The sequence below is a fragment of the Acipenser ruthenus genome, chromosome 5, assembly GCF_902713425.1.
Source record: "Acipenser ruthenus chromosome 5, fAciRut3.2 maternal haplotype, whole genome shotgun sequence".
NCBI lineage: Eukaryota > Metazoa > Chordata > Actinopteri > Acipenseriformes > Acipenseridae > Acipenser > Acipenser ruthenus.
This window is the reverse complement of record NC_081193.1, coordinates 39,770,272-39,795,827: the sequence shown is the minus strand read 5'-3', so window position 1 is coordinate 39,795,827 and position 25,556 is coordinate 39,770,272. Positions and strand designations below refer to the sequence as shown.

The window sequence follows — 25,556 nt, the reverse complement described above, 5'->3', positions numbered from 1 at the left end:
GAATCCTAAGAATAATATGTGAAAAACAAAACATATCGCATATGTGCACACACTTAGTCTGACATGCGTAAAATGGCTTGATATCCCCAACCATTTGATTTTTCACAAATTATTATTAGGATTCACATGTAAAACAGAAGCTGTGAAACAATTCACAACTGGTCTTAAATTAAAGTTGTTTTGAAAATGCTAGCTGCTGTGGTTGGGGATATCAAGCACTTTTTTATTGACGCTGGGACGGTGGTGTGTATATGCAATATGTTATTTTATTCATAAATTATACTTAGGCTCCACAAGTAAAACACAGACTGTGAAACAATTCACATTTGGCATCCTTTAAATTAAAGTTGGTTTGAGCGCTGTAGCTGTTGTGGTTGAGGAGATAAAGCCATTTTACGCGTGTCAGGTAGGCTGTGTGTGTATATGCGGTATGTTATTGTTTCTCACAATTTATTTGATTGATTCACATGTAAAGGAGAGCTTGTGAAATCACAATTGATCTTCTTCACTTTAAAGTTGGTTTGGACGCTCTAGCTACTGTGGTTGGGGAGATAAAGCCCTTTTACGCGTGGCTGAGGTTGTGTGTGCGTATGTGCGGTATGTTATTATTTTCCAGAAATTATTCTTAGGATTTACATGTAAAACAGAGACTGTGAAACAATTCACAATTTGTCTCCTTTAAATTAAAGTTGGTTTGAGCACTCTAGCTTCTGTGGTTGGCAAGATACAGCCATTTTCATTCATCAAACGTCAAGCTAACTTTACCGCGGTAGCATATTTTAATTTATAAAAGTAAATGATGGCTGGCGCAATTACCATATTGTATTGATGGGGCTGGTGTTTCACAGGATGTCTGGGAGGATGAGGATTCCAGCAAATGGTCCGATGCCACTGCCACTGGCCGGTCACCCATTAACCGGTGCATTTCCTCCCAGAACCAAAATTGGGACCTCGAGCTTTGACCGCAGGACTGCAGGCGTTTTCTCTCCTGCAGGTACAGATATTTCAGTTTCCTGAATTTATCTCGTACCTGCAGGAGCGTTCTATTTATTCTAAGTTCAGACAGAGCACTGGTCATACTGGTGAAAATGGCGGCATTTCTTTGGCGAGGTCGATCCAGTTCATCCATAACCCCAAGGTACACAATAATTTGGAGGGGGGGACGAGTTTCCTCAACCGTCCAGCGGACCTGGTGTTGCGTGCTGTCAGAAGGGGTGGAAGCTTGAAACATCCTGCGGGAAAAAAGCTACATTATTCGTAGTATTATTATTATGATAATAATGCTGGTCATAACGATCTAGTAGTTCTCAAGCATCGTTCATAATACACTGAAATGAATAAATAATGGTATAAATCAACATCTATATATGCAATTTATATATAATTTAGCCACAAACCTCATCAGGAGAAGTGGATTGATAATAATGGATGGATGGAAATTTAACTGATTTGTATTAGTAAGACAGGGATAAGGAAAATCTTACTTACGCTACAGAGGAGGACAGAAAGACCGTATCCCAGAGAAGAGCGTTCTTTTACATAGGGGAAGTGGAGGAGGTATCGTGTTATTTCATGAAAGTCTATCGTTAAGTATTTTGCACGACTGTGTACTTTGTTGCTATGGGACTAATTAGGCCAATTAGCGTGCACTTTACCGTGCTTTACCAAAGTGTAATGACACTTAAGTCACACACTTTTTTTGCCGTGCACTTTTGGAACGAGCACAATCATGCGTCATTTGTGCGTGACACGTCATGAATGCACTATAGTAGCACGATTAAAACTTGCATGTAAACACCGCCAGTGTGTGCCATGGAATTATCTTGCTTTTTTTAATCAATGGTAGACTTCACATCCTGATTTTAATATCAAACTGGTAAGGGTTTTTGTAGGTGTGCCTGCCCCCACCACCAAATATAACATTTTAAGTACCACAACTACTAGTATTAGATTTAGAAGCTTAGATTGCTACTTCCCTTTGTATTATCAGTTCCTGTGCTATAACCTCTCTCCATGCTCTGACCTCACTGCCTCCCTCCCATGGTCCACATCTCACACATGCTGGACCTTTGAGACCAGTACTTTAATAATGGAACAACACAGTGTACCCAATGTTGTGGAATCCCTCAGCTGTTATAATAATGCAAAATAATACAAAATAATCCAAAGTGCTGTACTTTAGTTTTATTCACTTAACATCTCTAGGGAGTAAGTGTCCAGGATGCCAACAACCATGTCCTGTGGACCCCTAGAGTAAGACTGGCCCCCCCCCCCTGCATGAGAAGCTAGCTCCGCCCCTGGTCCTGAAAGAAAATTATAAAAAAATAAAATCTGCTTCCAGATCTTTAAAAGAAGTAATTTAAATTCTGCTTAATCAAAGATTACATCAACTTTTGAGCATGTTGGTGGGGATTTTTTTAACATCTGTCCGTATCTAAATGAAGGATTATAAATCTGCCCATCTTTGATTTCTCCTGTTCCCTGCATTTGCACTTAATCTGTGTGCAGGAGTTGGGATTGCATCAATAAGACATAAACAGTTAACCGCGTGTTCCCACACACTGTCTGCATCTCATAATGACAAGTTATATAACCCTGGGACCTAGTCTTGAACTACCTTTAAAATAGCCTTTTAATCAGCGCCCAGACCTTTAAACTTCCTGTTCTTTTCTTATTTTTTTTACTTGCCTACTGTCTCTGTCTGCTCCTGCTCTTTTATTCTTTGATTCATAAAAGCTTTATTGTGAAAGAAATGGGTCTTTTTACAATAGCAGGGCACACACAAATATGCATCAACCCTTTACCTTGGCTTTACTATGCTCGAAGCTTTAGCATTCTTCCTTGCACCTGTTTCCACACTTGACTGCTTTATGCTTAACTATGTTTAGAATTGTATTTAATACTGCAGTAAGCTTTTATGTGTCAATGTTCATCAGTCATCAGTTAGAGTATACCTTAATACAAATATACCCATCAGTTTGTATTTTTAAGTTTTACCCTCCGTTTTAAAGACCCATTCTAACCCAATCTAGAAATTAACCGATAATTTTGATACATAGCTCTGGAAGGCATTCTTTTTCGTGGCGTTGTTTCCTTCTATGAAGAGTTGGTATGTAAATGGATAATAAATGTAAACATTTGCAAATTCTGTATTAAAATGTAAAAAATGGTCACTTTGGACTGGATCCCTTAATCATGCACTAAAAAGCCCTGGTATATTAGTGGGGAAACAAAACTGCATTCAGACTTTTGAATGTTCTTGGAATGCAGTTTACCATGGCAGTGTTTACATGCACAAGTCATGACAGTTTTCCTCACAACATGTTTAACATACTTTTCAGGAAATGTGTTGCTATGCAGTTCTGTCTGTGTGTTTGTGGAACATCTAAAAGTTAAATAACACTAGAACTGCCTTTTACAATACATGTTTTTATTTTTAATATAACCTACAATATTCTATATATACCGTGATAATGACTGCCGTCAGCGGTTGTAGGTATGAGTATAACTGCGGCGGTTCTAATGTTAAAGTAGTCCATACATTTACATTTTTTTGTGTGTGTGTGTGTGTGTGTGTGTGTCTGTGTGTGTGTTTTGTACGGCCTTTCTGCTGAAGATTACGTGAGATTAAATCAGAAGAATGAACGGGATCTTGACTGCTGAAATCTTGTGAGCCACAAGCATGATTCCTGCTCCGGTTTACATGGGTTTTTACAGTTATTTTTATCATGAGAAAGCGATTGACCCTGCCCTTAAAGTCGCACTGCCAAAAGTCTTTTTGCTGTTTCAACGTCACACAGTCATGACTATAGAGTCAATTTTCACTTGCAGCCCATGACTATTCAATATGTGGTACAGAGATCCAGTTCAGTAAAAAATTAAACAAAGCAACCCAGGCATTTTTTTTTAAAAACCTATTTATAAAGCATATGCAAATACCTTTCACATATTTCTCCATCAAATCAGAAGCTTTCGGAACATAGTTTCAGAAATTATATCACAAATAAAAATCATTAAAACAGAACAGTGAAATTCTCTTTGAGAATTAAAAAGTATAAAACCACAAACGCTGGCTGAAGATAGACAGGAAACAAGAGCCTGCTGGTATGCAATACCTCAGGGAAGATATTACATATTTTCCATATCAGCTCTTGACTCTGACTCAGATGTGATCACATTCTGAGCAAATAAAATATTATTGGCAAAAAAGGGGGGAGGTAGTGGCAGGACTCAATTCTGTGGTACTTGGTGGGTACGGCTTTAGTCACTAGTATATCCTATTGTATCGTATAAAGATGGATGCATGACGTAATTTCAGCAGCTCATACATTTTTTGTACACATGCAAAACTGCAGGTGGCACCGGCTATGTATGACAAAGCAACAAACAAGTAACTAACGAGAAAGCTCAGTTTACTAAAAAGTACCAATCAGTCTGGAGAGCGCAGCTCTTTTACAGAGAGATCTGATCATTTCATTCACCAGTGTTTCGCAGTTTGGATGACATAGTTCAATTTTCATCTATCTTGTTAATTGTTCAGTTGTTAGAATAAAAAGCAGTATAACCGATTTCCAGTGTTTTAGAAATTGTTTTACTGCCAGAGAAGCATGTGTTGTCACTAAGTTAACACCGGTACTGTAGAAAGACCACCAGGTGCGATGCCTAAGATACAGAAAGATACAATACAAACCAGGTAGTGTTCCAAGGGTTAATAACTGCTGCTTCTGCATGCATTTACATACCCGCCACACAGATCTGGAAAGAGGGACATTTTCCAGTCACCTGGAAACAGTTTTGTACATCTTGTCTTTGAGCAGTGCTTCGGTCACGGTACAATGCCTGTACAGTATGACCCACTGCCAATGTTTACTACATCTTAGAATAATTGCTGAGGATGGCAATCAGGATGGCTTTGCTGTCTTAAACTTGTTGATTCAGCTCACCGCGTGAAGCATTTAAAAATATCGTATGAGGAAGATTGTACAGTATTTTTTTTCTCTTTATACAGAACACAATTTTAACACAAGATTCCTTAATTTAACAGTCCTTAAATATTCCTGAATTAACAGCCCTGTTTTTAAATGGTTCTGATTTATAGATTTGGATATCTTCAGATATTATATAAAAAATTGCACACTAGCCTCCTGAACATATACTTTGTTGACTAACTGAAAATAAATGACTCCCCATAATCAACTTGCAATCTGCTTGTTTGGGTATACCTCGTCATACACATCGTATTTGTTATTACAAAGGGTGTGCAGACCATTATGAGTCAGTGACTGACGGGCGGTAAGAGTTAACTGTTGTTAATTTACTTGTGTCTCACTTCTCAAAGTGTGACAAGTACACCCTCTACAAAAATTTGTAGTGAAAAGTTGCATGTGATCAGAATAGCAATAACAGCTTTCAAATCTCTTCAGTTTTTGCAGTAAATATATAACATAATACTTGTAGAGCAAAAGTATGCTTTTAATACTTCACATGACCACAGACAGTTTTTTTTTTACAAGGAAGCTTCCTTGGACTACCAAGGTCTGAAACAGGTCACCATTTCTCACCAGAATGTAAGTGGGTCACAGATAATGTCTCATGCTGAGTTCAGAAACGGACATTACTGTCCAGAATGTACAGTGCTACGCTTCCTTATCAAAACACAATGTGAACCAGACAAGCTTCCTACTGACATGCTCCCTGGGTTGTACAGGGGGATACTTAATCGTAAGACTGAGTGAGAAAAACACTGCTGCAGTATATTTACAGTATTGGCAGAAGCTGTTATTGTGTGTATGGTCAAAGCACTAAACTTGTATGCCTTAGAGTAAAAGAAGCAGTACGAACCAATCAACCGTATTACCAGTAAGGACCAGATTGAGTTGCTTCCACTGTCACTCTGTAACCAACATTAGCTTACATTAACTGAGCTTTTGTGTATATGAATGCAATGCAGTTTGTTTTTTAAATCAACCTAAATGGCTTGTCCTGCATGGTGAAATGGTTTGGGTAAATAATAATATTAATAATAATAATAATAATAATAATAATAATAATAATAATAATAATAATAATAATAATAATAATGAGGGTTGCTTTAATTCTTAAAATGAACCCTAAATAACATATATAAGAAAATAGAAAACATAACAAATCTCACAATATGATCATTGTATCCCTAAATGACTTGTGTTCTAGTGCATGCTTCAAAACACAATCTGTATGATCCAGAAAGGCACACATTCCAGAGAAATCTGCACACTATACTTCACTAAATCTGAAATGACTAATACAATATTTTTCAAATTAATGGTTTCTCATAGAACCGCACATAACTACAGTGGTGTTTTCCATTCAGCAAACCTATTAGCCCATATATTACCATCACGCTAAAGGTGTCTGCATAAGGCATGCTTCATAAAAAATGTATTCTGTCCCAATTAAAACATGTACTTTAAAGCATCCAATTATTAAAGTACGTAATCCCTAACATAATAATTATTAAAGTACATAATAAACCCAAACAATGACAGAAAGCCCAAACAAGGAAAAAAAATATGAAACAAAAAATGAAAGTGGCAGAAACAAGTTTTTACCTTGGTAATTAGCCAAGGCGTCCTCATTTTCAAAAATCCCTCTCTTCTTTGGTCCCTGCAAGTTGTGCTTGGATTTCCAGACCAGCTTGACCAGTTGGATTAACTCAGGCAGCTCCATGGTGAGTGCTCCTTGCTGGTAGGTAGAGAGTGTCCACACAGAGCTAGGGAGCAGCTCCTCACCTGCCTTCCACCTCCTGCCTAGCTCCGAGTTCAAGAATCTATTTAATATAGGCATCCTCCTGGATGCTCACTTCCAGCACTACAAACAAGATCAGTGTTCCTCCTACTCCCTGTATGTGCGTCTCTCTCTCTCTCTCTCTCTCTCTCTCTCTCTCTCTCTCTCTCTCTCTCTCTCTCTCTCTCTCACTCTCACACACACACAAAACAAAATGCTCAAATTCACTCTCAAGGTCTCTGTAGCCTGAGTAACTATTCCTAAGAGAGAGAGAGAGAGAGAGAGAGAGAGAGAGAGAGAGAGAGAGAGAGAGAGAGAGAGAGAATGTCAGATTCCCTCTCTGATACGCCAGTCCGCATAACAAGGCCTCATAATGCTGAGGCAGATTACTGTATGCACCCCACTTAGACGGTACAAAAATGGGGAAAATGTACCTGCTCCAATAAGAAATAATAAGATTTTTAGTTTTGGTCAATACCAGGCTGTAATGACACATAGATAAATATTAGGAGAGCTCACAAGTCCTGCATTACAGTATAAACGAGCACATAATAAACAGAGAGGCTCAGCATCTCAGCAGACAAGTTAATTGCTGACTGTAACCCCCGCTTGCCCTGTAACATGCAAATGTATTACGGCTGCAATGTTAAGAATATTGCTAGAATTTATTAACAGTAACACAATTATAGAAGCTTTTAGCTCCCCTTTTACTTTATAGCAGCCCAGAGGGGGTTGTATCTGTTACTCAAAATCAGCTGCCCTTTTGTCAGCTGGAAGGGAAAAAAAGCTCCCTGATTCTTCTTCTGTTTTTAAAAGAGTTGGGAACAACGGTGTACAGCAAAAACAGCAACAGGATCTGAATACAAAGAGAGAAACCTTTCACTCCCCTGGAGTACTCTCACAATGCTCCCTCTCCTTTGGCACTCCAGCAATTTCCTCAAAGACCACTTTTGTTTTAGATAAGAATGTTTAACACAACCCCTCGTTCATACTGACTGAACTATGCATGACAACAGTCCTATAAGGCGACAAAAAATCTGGAATATTTTTTCTGTAGTACAGCAAAACTTGCCAATGTTTGGGGCAAAAGGTTAGGTGTAAGACCACATGGACGAGTATGAGTAGGAATATCCTTCATTGTGCCAGGTTAGATTAGTGAAAATAGTAAGAAAATAACCATATATTTGTATTGTGATTGTTGGGGGATGAAGAAGGTCTGTGAGGTGCAGCTAGAGATGTACAGTCAGGGCCCGGGGGAAAGCAAACTAGCAAGTACACCCTCAAGCAATGCATTACAGTGGTCAATCCCAGAGCAGTGATGACTCTTTAGTGATAATGGCACCATACAAGACTAGTCTGTACCATCAGCTTCTCACCTTCATTATCACAGAAAAGAAACAAATCCTTTTGGGTTCCTAATGATCCTGTTCCAGTCAGTCCCTTCACGTTTACTATTTATAAAACAACCAAAAATTGGCCTCTATGCTCTAAGCAACTGTTCTACATTTAATCACACAAGTCTCTCGCTGTCCTTTCACATCAGTCCATGCATATCCATGTTATTGCTTTAGGCTTCTGTTTCACAGTGATTTGAAACTGGTTGTATATTACAGAACAGCAGCTTTGGCTGTAGGCTTCCCCAAAGTAAGATGTTTTCCAGTTTTTCAACAAATTGACAAGGGCACATACACAACTTGCAGTGATGTATTAGTAGTTAGTAACCAACTGATTCACAGCCAATTTGGGAAAGAAATTCAGTAATTTTAAATGCATGCATTTGTCTCAACCCTGTATAAAACAAGATATCAAACTCCAGAATATCACACCATAGATAGCATGAGGCTTGTTCAGTCCTTGGATCTGTACAAAAGGAAAATGGTAGCACAGCATAAGCCACAACTCTATAAACCACCTTACAAATCTTCATATTTTGACACACCAAAGAAAAGGAACAAATACACATTTGTGCAATCCGTTTAAGTACAGTGGTTTCATACCAGTTCCAGAGTGCTATTAGGATGGAATATTTGTTCAAAATCAATTGTGTTGCCAATGATTTTAGAGGTCCTAGAAAAAGTTGGGAAAAGCGCTTTTTGTTTATTATTTAGTGTAACCCCCTCCTTCCACAGCACTGTGTGTGTTTGTTTTGCAATTAGTTCCCTACTAATCTAAGAATGTATTATTGCTTTAATCCAAGCAAGGACCATACTTTTGTCAGAACCCTGTTAGAATCCATCTTGCGTGTGTGTAGCATTATCACCCTTTCTTTAATCCAGCACTCTGGCCAAACTAAACTAAAGGAGTGTATCTCGCGTCCAGCCCCTAGCAAACCTCCAGCTGAGATTTTACTGACTCAAACAATCTACAACAAATCACATTAAACTACACACATGCTGCTTTGTACTAGGTACCTACTGTACCGTAAAGACACATGTAATTATGTACAGTCTGTGCACATTTAAAGACATATTATTAATTCTGCTGCTAAGGTTCAAGTAGTATATTTTACAGTTAATTTATGATACAGATAATATAATGTCATGCCTTTAACCTAAATTAAAGGTAAAATAAACTATGTATTATTATTATTATTATTATTATTATTATTATTACTAGTGGTAGTAGTAGTATTAGTGGGCGGAGCCAGAAACAGAAGTATTGGTATTGGCCAGTAAAAGGTTTTTACAGAAACACCAGTTTTTGGTCCCTCACAGTATCTTCAGTTATTCTATATCCATCTATGTCAGTGCTTCCCAGCCTGTTCCAATTCTAAAACCATATATAAAAATATATACCGTAGGACATGAAAGCTTATCTCCTCATATAAAAACACATGCTATAATATTCTACAATAGTTTATCCTATTATATACAGAGTAAATTACTGCTATAGGCAACTAATAACTATTTTTTTTTTTGTATGAGATGTCTCTACTGCTAAAATTACGGTACCTATAGGTAAACAACCTAATTCTATTCAACTTGCAGTAAAAAAAATAGAAATAAGAAAAAAGATATTCCGGGTTACTTGGGAAATTCATCAAATACACACAAGACACCACAGCCGATACTGAAAGCCTGACTAAAGATTAAGGATTGAACATTTAATTCTAAAAGTGCTTTAAAAAAAAAAAATCAAAAAAATCTTAACTTTACGCTTAAGAACTAGAGATACAAACATGCCAGGGCAGAATGAACTATATCAAGCTTTTTAAAGGGGTATTTACCGTTTGCATACACTTGGTGCTGTTAGAGTTAGGTAAGGGCAGCTTTGATTGGTTTTCTACTTTGAAATGCAACCTCTTCATCTGCCAAGGTGGGGCACAGTATTTCGTCTTCAAGTACTTGATCTTGCATGTGAGTTGATGGATTAAAAAGATTTAGCATCATGGGTATACAGATCCTGGTTATATTGGTGCCTTAACTGCCTTTGTGAATGTAACAGAAAACTTAACTGGAAAAGACAACTGAAGTATAATTTTTATGGTGTTAACAAAAAAAAAACATCAGGCCCTCTGTATTTAGATGTATTGTTGTGTAAAAGTTCAGTGAAGTCTGAACAGTGGGACGCTATGCCACACGGAGAAAGGATACACCGAGATAGATGAAGCTTGGGTGTTTTGATTTGTAATATTTGGAAGTGTTTTGTTTAAACCTTTTATTTCTCGCTGTGTTGTATTTTGTTTTGTGAAGAACAATAAAAGTGCACAAGAGCGCCTTGAGGAGGAGGATGTGTGACTCGGCAGAGGCCCTGCTCACTTAGATCAGGATGCTACGTCACATAGGTGTTTAGAAACAACTTTGCATACTATCTGTACTTCTTACCAGATAATCGTGCAAATAGGCACTTACGCTTGTGTAATGGGAGTGTGCTCGTATGCTATGCAAGATAAGCAAATGGGCTTTTATGCAGAACTTTATTAGAAAAGAGTTGAAGAGAAATCCAAATACAAGGCTTCAGTGTAGTCTTGTATTAATGTTAGTGTCACAACTTACCATTCTGATGTACAGTAAAGCATATTTATAAACATCTCAGCCCCCGGAGCAGTTTCTCAGAAAATGGTGTGTAACCAAGCAAAAGCCCATGCAGCAAATTGCAGATGATTGTGTATATATAGAAGGGACAAGAAACTACCTGGGAAGGTAAACTTGACACCTTTGTGCAAAACATTGTCCTATGATGTTTCCTGGCAAGGGTCATTGGTGTAAAAAATAATAAGGCACAAAAGAATAACATTTCCACACATTTTCTGAAAAAGGTTTGGATTACATGTAGTCTGCTACAGTATATTGTGGAGACACACCAAGGACTTAATGAGATTACTGCCTCCCTATAACAATTTTGTTTTCTATCTAAAGGCCACCTTAAAGTTCTGTTAAGCTTTGCAGCTCAACAAGCTGGGAAAATGGTCACAACACACTTTTGCTAATTTTGAGAATGCATACCAAACAGCTGGTACACCAAGGTCAGTACAGATTGGAGAATGTCTTTTGAATCCCCCACACCCACACCCACATCCAAACCCAACTGTGAGTCAGGTGTTATCAATCTCATATGCTAGTATGTTGTATTGTAGGGATGAGCAGCTCACAGACGCAATGATGCAGGATGTTGCAAGGATAGATGTACAACTGGAGCTCCTAAACAAAGTTCTTTATTTAAGAACATAAGAACAGAAGAAAGTTTACAAACGATAGGAGGCCATTCAGCCCATCTTGCTCGTTTGGTTGTTAGTAGCTTATTGATCCCAGAATCTCATCAAGCAGCTTCTTGAAGGATCCCAGGGTGTCAGCTCCAACAATATTACTGGGGAGTTGGTTCCAGACCCTCACAATTCTCTGTGTAAAAAAGTGTCTACTATTTTCTGTTCTGAATGCCCCTTTATTTAATCTCCATTTGTGACCCTGGTCCTTGTTTCTTTTTTCAGGTCAAAAAAGTCCCCTGGGTCGACATTGTCAATACCTTTTAGGAGTTTGAATGCTTGAATCAGATCACCGCATAGTCTTCTTTGTTCAAGACTGAATAGATTCAATTATTTTAGCCTGTCTGCATACGACATGCCTTTTAAACCCTGGATAATTCTGGTCGCTCTTCTTTGCACTCTTTCTAGAGCAGCAATATCCTTTTTGTAACGAGGTGACCAGAACTGAACACAATATTCTAGGTGAGGTCTTACTAATGCATTGTAAAGTTTTAACATTACTTCCCTTGATTTAAATTCAACACTTCTCACAATATATCTGAGAATCATTTAAGCCAGCCAGTCAGAATGTGAATATAAAGACAGGAGCACAGGAACACAATTAAGTTTATACTAATATGTAATAAAACAATCCACTATTGGTTCTCAATTAATGTCACAGCAATCTACAGCTAAACAGCTTTCCTCACTCTCTTGTCAGCACAGGCTGACAACCCTCCTCCTCTCATCACCTTTGGTTCTTATATACCTGCCTATCCTGGCCCCTTCCCTCGAGCTAAACCATTTTACAGGTATACCTAAAGATAAAAAAGAAGGACATCAAAGGAATATAATAGCATATATACATATTTAACATTATATATACACATCTATATAAATAAAGAGAAATGTTATGCATTACCTCATCTTTAAAATGTATATCTCAAGCTGTGCTATATTATCATAACTGTTAATGAGGCATTGCTTCCCTATGTGTTTCAATGGGCGCACCCCCGCTACTCTAAGATAGAAGCTAGCGCGCGCTCCCCTGTATAGCTGTTCATGGCTCGACCACCAAACTACCTGCCGGCATTAAAACCCCAAACAAAGTGAAATCTCTTTTAAAAACTATACAGTAATATCCCAGGTAAGTCTTTGCACAATAAAGTGCCATAACATTTCATGGGAACGCTACCTTTGTCACATGAAATGTTTAATAACCTTTCCTTTTTTTATTTTACAGGCATGGGTGCTCCACCAGACCAAACCCCAGGAAGACGCCACGCCGGTAAGAACATTTAGATTTTAGATTTTATTGTTAATGCTGTTTTTAGTGCTGTTTATTTAAGGTTGCTGAATATTGTATTGGAATTGGAAAACACAGGAAAACTTTCTCACACCAACCATTTTAAAAAAAGGATTCCTGGCTCATGTGAACTGCTCTCTTCCATCACCAATTATGATAGTACTCACTTGTGGGAACTGAAGCGTTTTCGGGAAACCTATGGAGAAGATTCTCGGAAATGAGGGAAGCGATTTTGATAAAAGCACAATAGACTAAACAAGCTACACTTGGTTCAACTCTTGTGAGCAGTGCTCAGAATCCACACACCACAGGGCTTATTCAGTTTCTTAGGACTGTATCCAAGTAACACTAAGAATTTGCACAAAGCAAACCAAAAGGATTTTGTATGCAATGCATATATTAGGACGTTTTCCATTGATACTTAAGTAATGCAGTTGATATTGAATGTGTTTAGCAATTCTGTTTTGCATATTTATTTAAACATGTGGCTGCTGTAGACAGTGTGCCCATTTTCCTATGAGGTGACAATTTCTGTACTGACATTCTGGGTAAATGTACCTTTCCTAACCACAATACTGACTTCTGAAGTCTCTTGAATAGTGAATCAGAACATTCCTACTTTATATGTATATGGGGATACATCATCATACAGTATGGGGTCTTTTAAGCTTAAGAATGTGTGTCAATAAAGCCTTCTGGCTTGAAAAATAAAATTCTGTAAAACTGTCAATTGATACTTATGAATATGCCGTTCATAAAAAAATAAAAATAAAAACATAATAATTTGACATTTGTGTAGAGCTCTTTTCTGTACATTAAACTTGGCTAGGAAAAGTGGTTTAAGATCTGTCCTATGGAAAAACTAACTGAGATTTGAAGATGCCCTCCATGGATAACCATGGATAAAAGTAAAAAAAAATACCTACACATGCACAACAAATAAAATATTGTTGATAACAACAGCAACTTTACAAAAATTGTACAGTATGTATTGATATTCTGTCATGGGCAAATGTTAAAAACCTCTTGCTTAACAAACTAATCAACAGCAGCCTTTTTAGTGCACCACACCTTAAAAGTTCACAAGACCTGGAATAAACATGCAAGGTGCTCATTGAAGAGAAATAAACCCACACAGTGCTGTATCAGATGTGATGCTTACTGAACAGAGAATGCTCTTTCAAATCATTTTTAAGAAGAACACAGAAAGTGTTACAGGAAGGGCCCCAGACTGGTGGGACAACAGCTGACTCATAAGTCCAATACAATTTACATTTTTGCCCAACAAACATGCCATATAATCTCGAACCATTTATTTTTAATTTAACATAGCAATTCTACAGTGGTGATGCATTTAGCACCAGAAGCACTTCTAGCCCATTAAAAACAACCCTGTTGTCTGTCTACCTCTGTATTTAATTACCGTTCTCAAAGCACAGCAAGGTTACAATGTTGCATTTTTAGGAAGAGAAAAAATGTCATAGAAGATGAAGAATTCAAGGGGTCTTAATTGCCTCCACACAAAAGGTGCAAACTAGCAACCAATTTGTATTTTTAATATTTTCATAAAATGTCTTACTTCACTCTTACAGCTTGAAGGACATACATAAATTGAATTGCCCAAGGTCATAAAGTGAATCCATGATTAGCTGGGAGTCATGCCCAGAATCTCCCAGTTCTTTGGTCCACTTTAGACCAAAGTGCTTTTCAAACATTTAGCCCAATCTACAATTATTAATCTGTTTTATTAAATATAATATTTATTGTGTAGTTATGTGTCTCATGAGCATTCTATATATTTAAAATACCTTATATAAATATGTAGGGCAGCAGTGTGGAGTGGTGGTTAGGGCACTGGACTCTTGACCGGGGGGTCGTGGGTTCAATCCTAGGTGGGGGACACTGCTGCTGTACCCTTGAGCAAGGTACTTTACCTAGATTGCTCCAGTAAAAACCCAACTGTATAAATGGGTAATTGTATGTAAAAATAATGTGATATCTTGTAACAATTGTAAGTTGCCCTCGATAAGGGCGTCTGCTAAGAAATTAATAATGATGTAGTTTAGGTTTGGTATGTTCCACAACTAATCCATTCTTAAACAGAGACTTTGAAAAATATTTACTTTAAAACTTCTCTTGGCCCATAGTTCTCTCGATTGTAAAGTTCAATGCATTCAAAGTTCACTGTGGAACATTACACTAAAATATCGCTATTATTTTATTTCGTAATACTAAATACATAACAGTATCCATTAAAATCTGGGATGAATAACTACACTTCTTTAGCACTAAGTGTTGCAGAAATCATTGCCAATAAGGTATATTGTTCCAAGACATAACCTCCCTTAAGACTTCCATATTAAGGAAAGGGAATTCATTTCAAAGCACATTTCAAAGCTTTGCTTAATAAGTATTAGTGAACATACTAGATGATGGCATGTGGCCAATTCCCTTTATGTACCAATTGATTTTTTCCTCATTTATATTCAGTGAGAAGTTGTGTCTGCAACAGATATGAAACATCTTCCCCATCCATTGCCATTGTACCTCAATATACTACAGGTGCATTTCATTTCTGTTTTATTGTTATTAGTAATGCATTTTAGATTTCTTCCTCTGTTTTACATACAGTATGTTGTGTAAAGCAGGAATACATGTGTCATGGTTAGCCTGTCCATCATTTCTTTCTTGTATTTACTTTCTTCACTTCGAACAACAACCGGCAATGTTGTTAGTGACAACACAAATGCAAAACATTGTCTGTCGTTATAGAAACCAAAGTCACCATTTTGTTAAACATGCAGATAAACAAGCAGACAGAAAACCAATATGTTCACCAAGCTTAGTCTAAAGGTCCATACAGAAAAAGCAGAGGAGACAACTGAAAATGTTATTCTTTAAGAAGCTGTTTTTTCAGATATTGCTAAAATTCAAAATGTATGCAATGATAATAACCCCAAGGGCAGAACTCTCAAAACCAGCATACATAAAAAATAACTGCAAGAAACCCTATGAACCATTGAACTAATCTTGCTACAACAGGTTATACTTCCCAAGCAGACCCTGGTGCATAACACATAGGCTTAAAGTTATTCAGGCTGTAATTACAATAATTGTACTGTAATACATTTCTTTGAAAACATTTCACTTTATCTGAATGTCATTGGCTTCTGAGACTATGTGCATCACTTGTACCTCATGACTTTGGTACATCAAATTAGTTTTCACTCATGTTTTTTGAAAATCAGACCATAATTGTTGCATTTCCAATCATACCATGGCGACATTTCACCACTTGCCCAGACCAGTAAGATAAAAGGAGCAGAACAGTAAAAAAAAAACACTACATTTCTTTATCTTTTCTTATCCAGATGCGAGAAAGCAGTGATAAAAAATGAATACGGTGCTGTGACAAAGAGAGACAGAATCTAAGTTGTAAATCTCCCTCCCGACCAGAACCGGAGGTCAGCCATCTTGGCGGAAGGGCGTAGCGGCTCGTACATGAAACGAATCCCTTGCGATCGGCTACGGCAGTGATTGGAGAAACCATGACGACGGGCTGTTAGCAGGGAGGAGTTGGGTAGTACAAAGGGGACACACCTACGTGAGTACTCCCCCTTACGCTGAGACTGGATAACCAGCCAGAGCATGTATTTGTGTTTGTTTTGTTTTTGCAGAGGAGTAACACAGAGATCGGGTGCTGCATCCACGGAGCCAGCTCACAACCATGTCTCACAGCTTCACTGCACAGCACAGCACCAGAGCACTTGTGCCACTTCCACCTGGATGACAGAACACAGTTTCGTACATAGAAGATTGTGGTTATTGGAGTGTTGTTTTTTGTTTGGGACTGCAACCCTCCATATTTAGATTCCCCTATACCATTGCTGCAGGCACAGTGGGATCAGCAGAGTATATGGAAAACTACAAAGCAGTATGTAATTCAATATGTTTTATGGGACAGGAGCAAGGTCTGCTTGGAGAAAGAACCTCAGGAATTAAGAATAGGAGAGAAGTGCTTTGTGACTTAAGAAAGAGTACAGGGCTTCCCCTTGGCTCGCGGAGAGCCCCCCCTCGTGAAGTGAGATTCACTTGCCCCCAGAGGGAGACTGTTAAGGTGGAGCACCATAGTGGAGGAGGATGGCATACTAGCAATATTCTGTGGGGCAAAAAATATGTCATGGAAGGAAACAAACATGAGACTACACTGCAGTGGAACTGTTTACATTGACTTTGGCTGCTGCACCTGTACGGAAGGAATAAATATCATTAATCATGAAAAGTCGTGAAATACCTATTTTTAGAGAGTGAAATGCCGTAAATAAGCCATTTCTTACCAGGGAAAAAATATACAAGCCATAACTACATGTCACAATGCCTTAATAACAATAAAGACATGTATCTAGACTACATATATCCGTGTCCTAAAACAATGGAAACAGTTTATCCAGAAAGCATTATTTCTGTTTACAGCTTAACAAACAGCTTTTGAAGGAGCTGTTTTATTATTCTTGCTTGCAATTTCAGGCTTTTGGGTCATGTCACATGCTCCAACAAAATTAAAAGATGAAGAGCAAGCAGAGGGAACAGATGCGCTGAGAGCGTGCATGGCAGGATCAGTGGGCATTGAGGTGGCGAGTCTGGCAGTGGCGAGACTAGATGGGTAAGCGGTGCTGGGATGTTTTGAGCGCTGGGAGAAATTGAAAGTGTGGCAGGTGAGTAGACTTTTTTATTTCTAAATTGATAATCTTAGATTTAAATGGTCGAGTCGGAATCTGCAGGCACAGTGGGATCACAGTGGGATCAGCAGAGTTTGAGGTGGTAGATCCAACTGTATCAAGGGTAGATTGGTCTGCAGCTTTTGTCAGCTGTGTAGCAATACACAAACATAGCGATACACAAATGAAAAACGCAAGACACAGGTTAAGGACATGACGGTTTAAATAGGGAGATTGGCAGATATTATTGGCGGGACAGCCCTAACTCCTACCCCCTGAACCACACTTAAGGTTACAATAACGTAACATTATTCAGCAGGATTCATTTGACTTTATGAAGCAAATTATATACAGTGAAATACAAAAAGGACTGAGTAAAATGGTTTTTAATTGAGCTGGTTCCAAAATGGAGAACACACTCTTGTCTCACAAATGAAAAAGTCAAAGCTCTGGGAACTGGTCCTCTGTTTCACACAGAACAGTGGAAATCAGGCTAACCCACAACTTTCTCCTAGAAAAGCTTTCTGTCTCTGTTTTTTTTTTTTTTTTTTTTTTATGTGTACATGTTTTTGAAAAAACAGCATGCCAAAATACAATAAAAAAAAAAAAATAAAATAATAATTGGAACTTTTTGCCTGACAACAAGCATACTGACAATACCTTCTGTTCCATGAACTCCCCGAACCACAAATGAACTACAAGACTACTAGAACTTGAATCTCAGCCAGTAGAATCTGTTTAGTTTGTTTTTATAATACATTTGCTTTTCAAATCATCTACTAAAGGGCATATGTTGAAACATACTGGGAGAGTGTTTCCCTGTTGAAAAGTAATAGATCCTTTTAGAGCAGAAAAACAATGTCTAGAGGTGTTCTCCGGAGCATTTAAGCAAACCTAGGAAGGAAGTGAGCTCATCTGCTTCCCTGAAGGCTACCTCTGAAATTTCAGTGATAACTCTACTTTTTAATATATTTTAACCTTTTTTGTTCTGTCCGCCAACCGGCTGACAGAGAAGCCCTTCTTTGCAAAAATATACAGGCTTATTCATTTCTTTTCAGAATGCATACAGGAAAAACCTGCCATATCGGATGCATACAGGTTAAACTTGAAAGTATTCTCTTATACTAAGTGTGTCATTGAATTTCTTAAGTTGTTTTTTTTAATTTTTTTATGAAAGATGTCCCAGTACAAAATTTGATCTTTAACAAATTTTACCTGTATATAGAGCACAAACATATTTTACTTAAAAAAAAAAAAAAAAAAAAAAACAGAAACATATTAGTACTCAAAAGTATTATTACACCACTTATTATTGCATCATTTATGTTTAGATCCTCAAGGATCCTTTAAAAACATGATAGTAGCTCTTTGAAGTCATACAAACAAATATACAAGTCCCTGTGTTAGTTTTATTTTATGGCATACTAACTTCCTTTGATGCACAGAGACTTTAGGTAAAGGCTTTGATGGGAGATACAAAAAAAAGGTCTTACCAAGCATGCGAAAACAGATGGCATTCTGATCAAGACTTTCAAATGCAATTGCTCCACACCTCTGAAAGATAGAAACAAAACAAAAATGAATACATATGTTTTTATACAGCAATATACTGCTTTAGGGAAAACCATTTCCACCAGTGCCTGTGTCTAAACAGTTGTTTTGAACCTGCAGTACACTGACAACTAGTATAGCAGCAGCTGCTGATTAATGGTCATTTGTCTTGCTAATGGTAATATCGGCAATTTGTTAATAAATCTATGGAGACTGCATTGCAAAGCATTGAAGTGCATCCCCACCAAAGTGATTTTGACAGGGAACTATGGGATTTCCTTTGTATAAAACACCATGGAAGTGGACCAAAGTCTTCCTAATAATCCTTTATTAACCCAATAGCTTAGTTTTAAAAGCAGTAACCAGGAATTACAACTTTGGGATACTTGTGATCGAATGGCATTAGAAAAAATAGACTGGAAAGAAATCGAGGACTGGAATACACTTGTAGGTACCATGCAGTATTCAGATAGTTATTGTGAAACATTAAATTATTATTATTATCATTATTATTTACAGCAAGAGAACCCATTGAGACATGTATAGTTTGTGAATTGTGCAGACAATGTGCTACCTGTAGCCACTACACTCCACTTCTATGATTCATACAGTACGCCCCCTTTTTCTACTCTGTTGCTTAGTTTTCATGACATTTATCTTTTTAAAGGTTTGCATTTGTGTACTTTTACCCTATTCTAATGTTCTATCTCTTATTTATTAATCCATTTCAATTCCTGCTTAGTCATGTGTGTTGTAAAGTTCACTAATGTTCCCATTTGTTCTCTTACTTTCAAAGACAGTTTATTTTATATATCGGGTTGTATAGTTGTAATCAGTGTGCATGAATGTTTGTGCACATTATCTGTGCTTCATTCGCAAGATTCATGCTATGTGACTGTCTCTTTTTTTTCTAGATACAAATCTCTGATTCCGACCGGCCCACTAGACTCAAGAGTGGGGTCCTGATTTAATACGATATTAGCTCTCCAACATGTAATACAGTCCCTTGTACTGAACTTAACAGTATAATATTGTCATAATGCAGCTGTCACTATCAGGTCTGAGCCAGAACATGGATTGTGCAATTCAATTGTTTTTGTCCATGCAAATGTGGATTGTCTTAACATAAATCCCATATTTAGGATCTGCAGTTTGCCCTTAAAATGACTCATCCTGGGTCTTATTCCAGGTAATCTCTTCCTTTCAACAACTTTTTTCAGTCCTCTGGATTTCTGTAGTTTGTTACAGAGCTGTTGTGCTCCACCTACTGGTCAGTACTAGGCTGTGCACCACATATCTTCCCAGAAAAGGTACGTTTCTGCAATTGCAGAAATTACAAACTAATACTAAGCACATAAAGTATAAAATATAAAATGACCTCTTCAGCTTATGACACTGCCAGAATGTAGAGTTTGGTTTCTACAGCTTCTATAAGAAAGCATTATGATAGGTCAGTTTGGACTAATCTGATTCAGATTAGCCAGTCTACTGTACTGCATCTTAAATACCTGTAATGTCTCTTTTTTTACAGCTGTACACCAGTACCAGATTTATTATAAGTACATCTTAACATTAACCCACAAAAAAGAAATGTACTCTTAAATAAAAATACAGAGCAGAAAAAACACATCATTAAATATGGATACAGTAGTATTTTTTAAATATTTTAAATGGAATGTACTGTGCATGACCGTGTATGTAATAAAATGTAATTACATTTCTTAGCTGATGGCTGTGTCATTTTGTTCTACATGTGCTGATACAGCACGTGTCATGTACAGAAGCTTTTCGTCAGCAAGTTAAATGGAAAAACCAAAGGAAGTCAAGCTGGATGAGTGAGTTAGGAGTATACAGATTATTACTTTTACACATGCCTTGATGATCAGCATCACACATTAACCCTTTTACAGTTCTGTACTATAATTAAGATGACCAGTTCCATGGGACGGAATGTTGTGACTGCCCACAAATGCCTGTGAACAAAATTATATTAACATAAAAGTCATTGTAACGGGAGGGGGGTGGGGGGTGGGGGGGGGATCTGTGCTGACTATCTGGTGCATGCGTGGTACTGCAGGAAGGGGACAGCAGCCTCATAGATCCACCTGTCAGTCATGGCAGTGACAAGGAGAGGTGGGTAAGAGGGTGTGTTGGTTTTCCCTCTCTCTGAGTGGCTGAGAGGCGGGCCATAAGTACTGCGCTTGGTTATGCATTCGGGTGGCCGTGATTGGAAATACACAGAGATGCTGGCTGAGAAGGCCAGTGTAAACATAGACCAGGCAAGAACACCAGTGATTGGAGCAAGCGACCAAAACAGGCAAGCACGGCTGAGGAAGACTGCTCTTAAACAGGTAAACAAAGAATTAAAATAAATAATTATGTACCCGAAGGGACGTGTGTAGGTATACGGTGATCTCTGGTCACCCCAGTGTATAGGGAATAGCTGAGCGTAGGTCGAAGACCCGAACTGACCGGCTTAGCGGCAGTGGGGGCACTGCGTAAGCAGCACCTTTATTTTGTAGTTATTACTGTGTTTTATTTTCCCTTTTCTTTCGCCTTTTGTTATTTATTATTTCAGAGCTCCTGTGAGTGCGCCAGTATTAACTGTTTACCAGTATTGGTATTTCTGTGGTCCTGTTTACCGTTGCCGGTATTCAGGCCACGGACAACAGCGCCCTCTGCGGACTAACAGAAAATATATAAAATAATAAAACTGGGCACCAGTGTGGTGTTTTCAATTAAACCTTCTGTCTCCTGTGTGTGTCAGTGAATTGCCCACCACCCTTCCACAGTCATCCCTTAAGAAATGTTGTGGTAGCCCCACTTGCAATGTGTGCTTATCAATTTAAGTAGTTCATGCCATATAATGTATAGAATTCAGCTATATAGCCCTACATGAACCTTTGTTGTTGCCTCTACTTGATGAGTTTTATTGCTCTGCAGTGAATTACTTTTTCCACAACACTTTGTGTTGTATATCTATTTATCTATCTACTGAGTACATGGTTTGCAACAAACATATGTTTTGTCCAACTGTAAGGAGAAACTGTAAGAAACAAACATTTTCTCGTAACACCGAATAGACATGCATTTGTCTACTTGACTTTTTTTTAAGATTTCTAGTTCTTCCCCATATACTGCAGGCAGATTTGTCTTGAAAGAAGATGTGTTTCTGTGATGCTCCTTTGCGATATCATTAGTCTGTGTACACTTTTATCATATCTGTCACAGAGGAAGATCTGCTTGGAGACTAAACAGATTTTCAAAAAAATAATGTGCGTGCATTGACGACTGTATTCTACCACAGACAAACTGACAATTGGTAATAAATAAACTTCCATTTCTAGACCCAATTGGTTGTTTTATTCTAAAAAAATACATTCCTTCCACCCTACTACTTCTGTGTGACTAAAAAAAAAAGATGAACTGTTAATATTTTATAACAACAAGAGAGACCATGATTATGCCTGATGAGTGCACACTTATTTTCATTATAATTAATGGACACAGTATTATTTAAAACAGCAGGGATTTCTTAAGATGAAAATTAGTTTAATTTAAAGAATCAAACACACTGCATCTGGGGAGTATAACAAAAACATTGCAATAACTGTAATACAACAAAACCAGAACAACTAACAGTGCTTTCATTTAGTGTCACAGTTCTAAAAACTATTAGACATTAACCATTGTATTGTGCCCTTTTCTATATACAATTGCTGAAAAGAACCATAATTTCAATTAATTTCAAACAGACCCTTAATTTAATGTGTCAGTAAAATTGGTCACACTATAACCGTCAGTTCATGCTGAATTAGTGTTAGGATTAGGGTACAATATCAGTGCTGTATGTGTGAAATGTTTGAGGGATTGATGTGTATGTACAATATGTCCAATATGAATTTAATAAGAAGCCCTATAGTAGTTCACAATATAATTCAATTTGAATACATGACATATCAATATGTAAAATGTCTTACATTCTCAATGCATTCCTACATAATTTACATTGATACTATCTTCTTGCAACAGGCTCTTTATTCAATGTAACAAACTGTTTCTGTTTATTGAATATTTAAACAGAGAACATGACATCTTCCCTGCTGTTCTATTACAATACAAACCTCTTACAGAGTAGCTTGCAGCAATGTAATTACATAATAACCATTACTTATACAGCATCCAATGGATATGTAACGAAAACACAGTTATTGCCCATTGATTCTGTCTAAATAGTGCAGGTAGAAATGGATCATTTATTTCATACAGAACTCAGATCAATTTCACAAGTTGTAAAATCCAGGAAGACCTCATTATAATATTCAGTAGAGATGAGGATCTTTTTACTCCAGTTCAACTTAATGACAAAAAACATCTCTGTCTGGTATTATTTGTTAAATGCAGTCATTGTTGATTTTAAAACTGTTGAGCAGAGAAATAGTAGATGGTACACATGATGTTTTTGTAGCAGGCCAGACGGATGTGTTGTCTTTGTTGCATTGATTTTTAGATGCTTTGCAAGGATACGGCTCACAGTTTGTGGGTCATTACTGCTTAATTTACACCTTAGGATTGCAGAAAAACAAACACGACTTCCAACAGGAGGATAACTAGCTGTGATAGGCTATAGTATAAATAAGAAGGTGAAAACTGAAAAGTTAGACACTTCTTTGTATCTTTGAAAAAAAAGACTGTGTTATGAATGAAGTCATTTTTCACACCCTTTGGACATTTCTATTGACGAATATAAGCTGTGGTCAGGGTCCATGAAAAGTGTCTGTATTAATAAAATCCAAATACCTAAATAAAATGTTGAGGTAATAAGTAAGTGGCGGAGTGGAGCCCCACCACCAAAAAAGTATAGACACTCCGGTCCCACTACACCCCTGGTAACCTGTGTTATACAGCAGAACCATGTGTACTGTATATCCTGCACATCAGTCATTTACACTCCTTTAGAGGTACTTATACCATTGTTTTTGACACATCATGCTGGACTGTAAGTTAGGGTATACAGTTGATCAAATACACAGAGATCTGAGGAAATGAATAAAGTTATGTAACTTTGTGTACATCATTATAAATGCATCATTTGAAAGGGTGGAGTCTTGTATACAGTAGTTTTACAAAAGGCCAATAACCTCTAACCAGGGTTTCCCCATTTGCTAACTGCATACAATGCTGCTATTTGATTAACTTTTTACACTATCAGGATTTCGGACGTCTCTAAAGTGACACTGTACAGGCAGAATGAGCCTATGGGCTTCATACATTTTAATATAAAGCCCATAATTCATACCTGTGTGTACGGCGGCTCGTTGAGGCCATCGAAAAAATTGAATTCTCATCAAGCTCACAAGATAATTTATCCCAGAATCTCGAGAAAATGGAAATCATTACTACAACTTGTGCTGTCGAAATCCTGAGATAAATGATCTTATGATCTCGACATAATGAATTTTTTTTAAATGACCTCAACGAGCCAGCGTGTGTGTTAAATAATGCATTCCAAATTATGTATTTTTCTAAGAGAATATTTTCTTCTTCAACATTTGCAAATTCAGAATGATGCCACACAGCTAGTGCATATTCAAATGTAAAACAATATGAAATACATTACTTCCAATTATGAAGAATGAAATATAATTGTATTTATTGATTTTTTTTCCATATAAATCTATACTTTTCAGAGCAGCCCTAAATTTCCATATCACAGTTTGCATTGCTATATAATTTATTGATTTATTTTAAAATAAATTGTGAATAGAGACAGAATGGTTCTTGGTGATAAATATCCCTCCGACCTCTGAGGGCGCTGTGTAAAGGGAACAGAGTGTCCTGTACTGGATGGCCAGACAATTAATTCCCAGGTGTAACAGAGCGAGGAACCCTGTACATTTATTTGTTTATTTATTTTTAGAACAGAGTCTCCCCCTCCGCCCCTGTGTCGTATTTGATTATGATTTTTGTATTTATATATGACAGCGAAGCGCCGTGTGTGTTTTGTTTTTGTTTGTTTAAATGTGTTCTGGCAGAGGCGAGATTGGGTGCTCGTCCTCTGCTAGAAATAATTAAAAACCTTGGTCATCTCCCGAATTAAGTGATTAATTTGTTGCTAAATCGGGAGATGGTCACCTGTATAAAAACCTGCAGCTCTCTGCACTCCGGGTGGTGAGTGTTCGGAGGAGGAAAGGGAAAGTGAGTGAAAAGAAAACAAAACTAAAATAAATCTATTATTATTAGATCAGTGAAGGCTACTGCCCAGCCTGACCGATCCGCGTATTTTGGGTTCGAGATTTTTGTTTTGTTTAACTGTTTTATTTTCACTCTGTGAACAAGTGTGTATTTTCTGTTAAAATATTTATTTTATTTTGGTTGAAAATAAATGGCGCGCTGCGCCTTTTGCCTGCGGTACCTCCCTGTCAGTGTTCTTTTCTTCCTGCACTGGCCTGACGTCACCACATGTCCATCCTGTCACACCAGGGTTAGGTGGAAGTCGGCCATCTAGAAAGGGGGCGGAGCTACGGTACACAGA

At 37.5% G+C, this 25,556-nt stretch overlaps 1 protein-coding gene across 2 annotated transcripts in view; it reads right to left on the bottom strand.

Annotated features, from left to right (window-relative positions):
- LOC117402429 (cAMP-specific 3',5'-cyclic phosphodiesterase 7B-like) overlaps positions 1–25,556 on the bottom strand; it is a 92,278-nt gene that overhangs the window by 48,174 nt on the left and 18,548 nt on the right. The window contains exon 2 of one of the 2 annotated variants that reach the window (XM_034003557.3): positions 18,964–19,024. In XM_034003557.3, the coding sequence (XP_033859448.3) occupies positions 18,964–19,024 (61 nt within the window). Of the gene's footprint in view, positions 1–6,590; positions 6,960–18,963; positions 19,025–25,556 lie in introns of those variants that run through there. The other variant, XM_034003555.3, reaches the window with a different exon arrangement.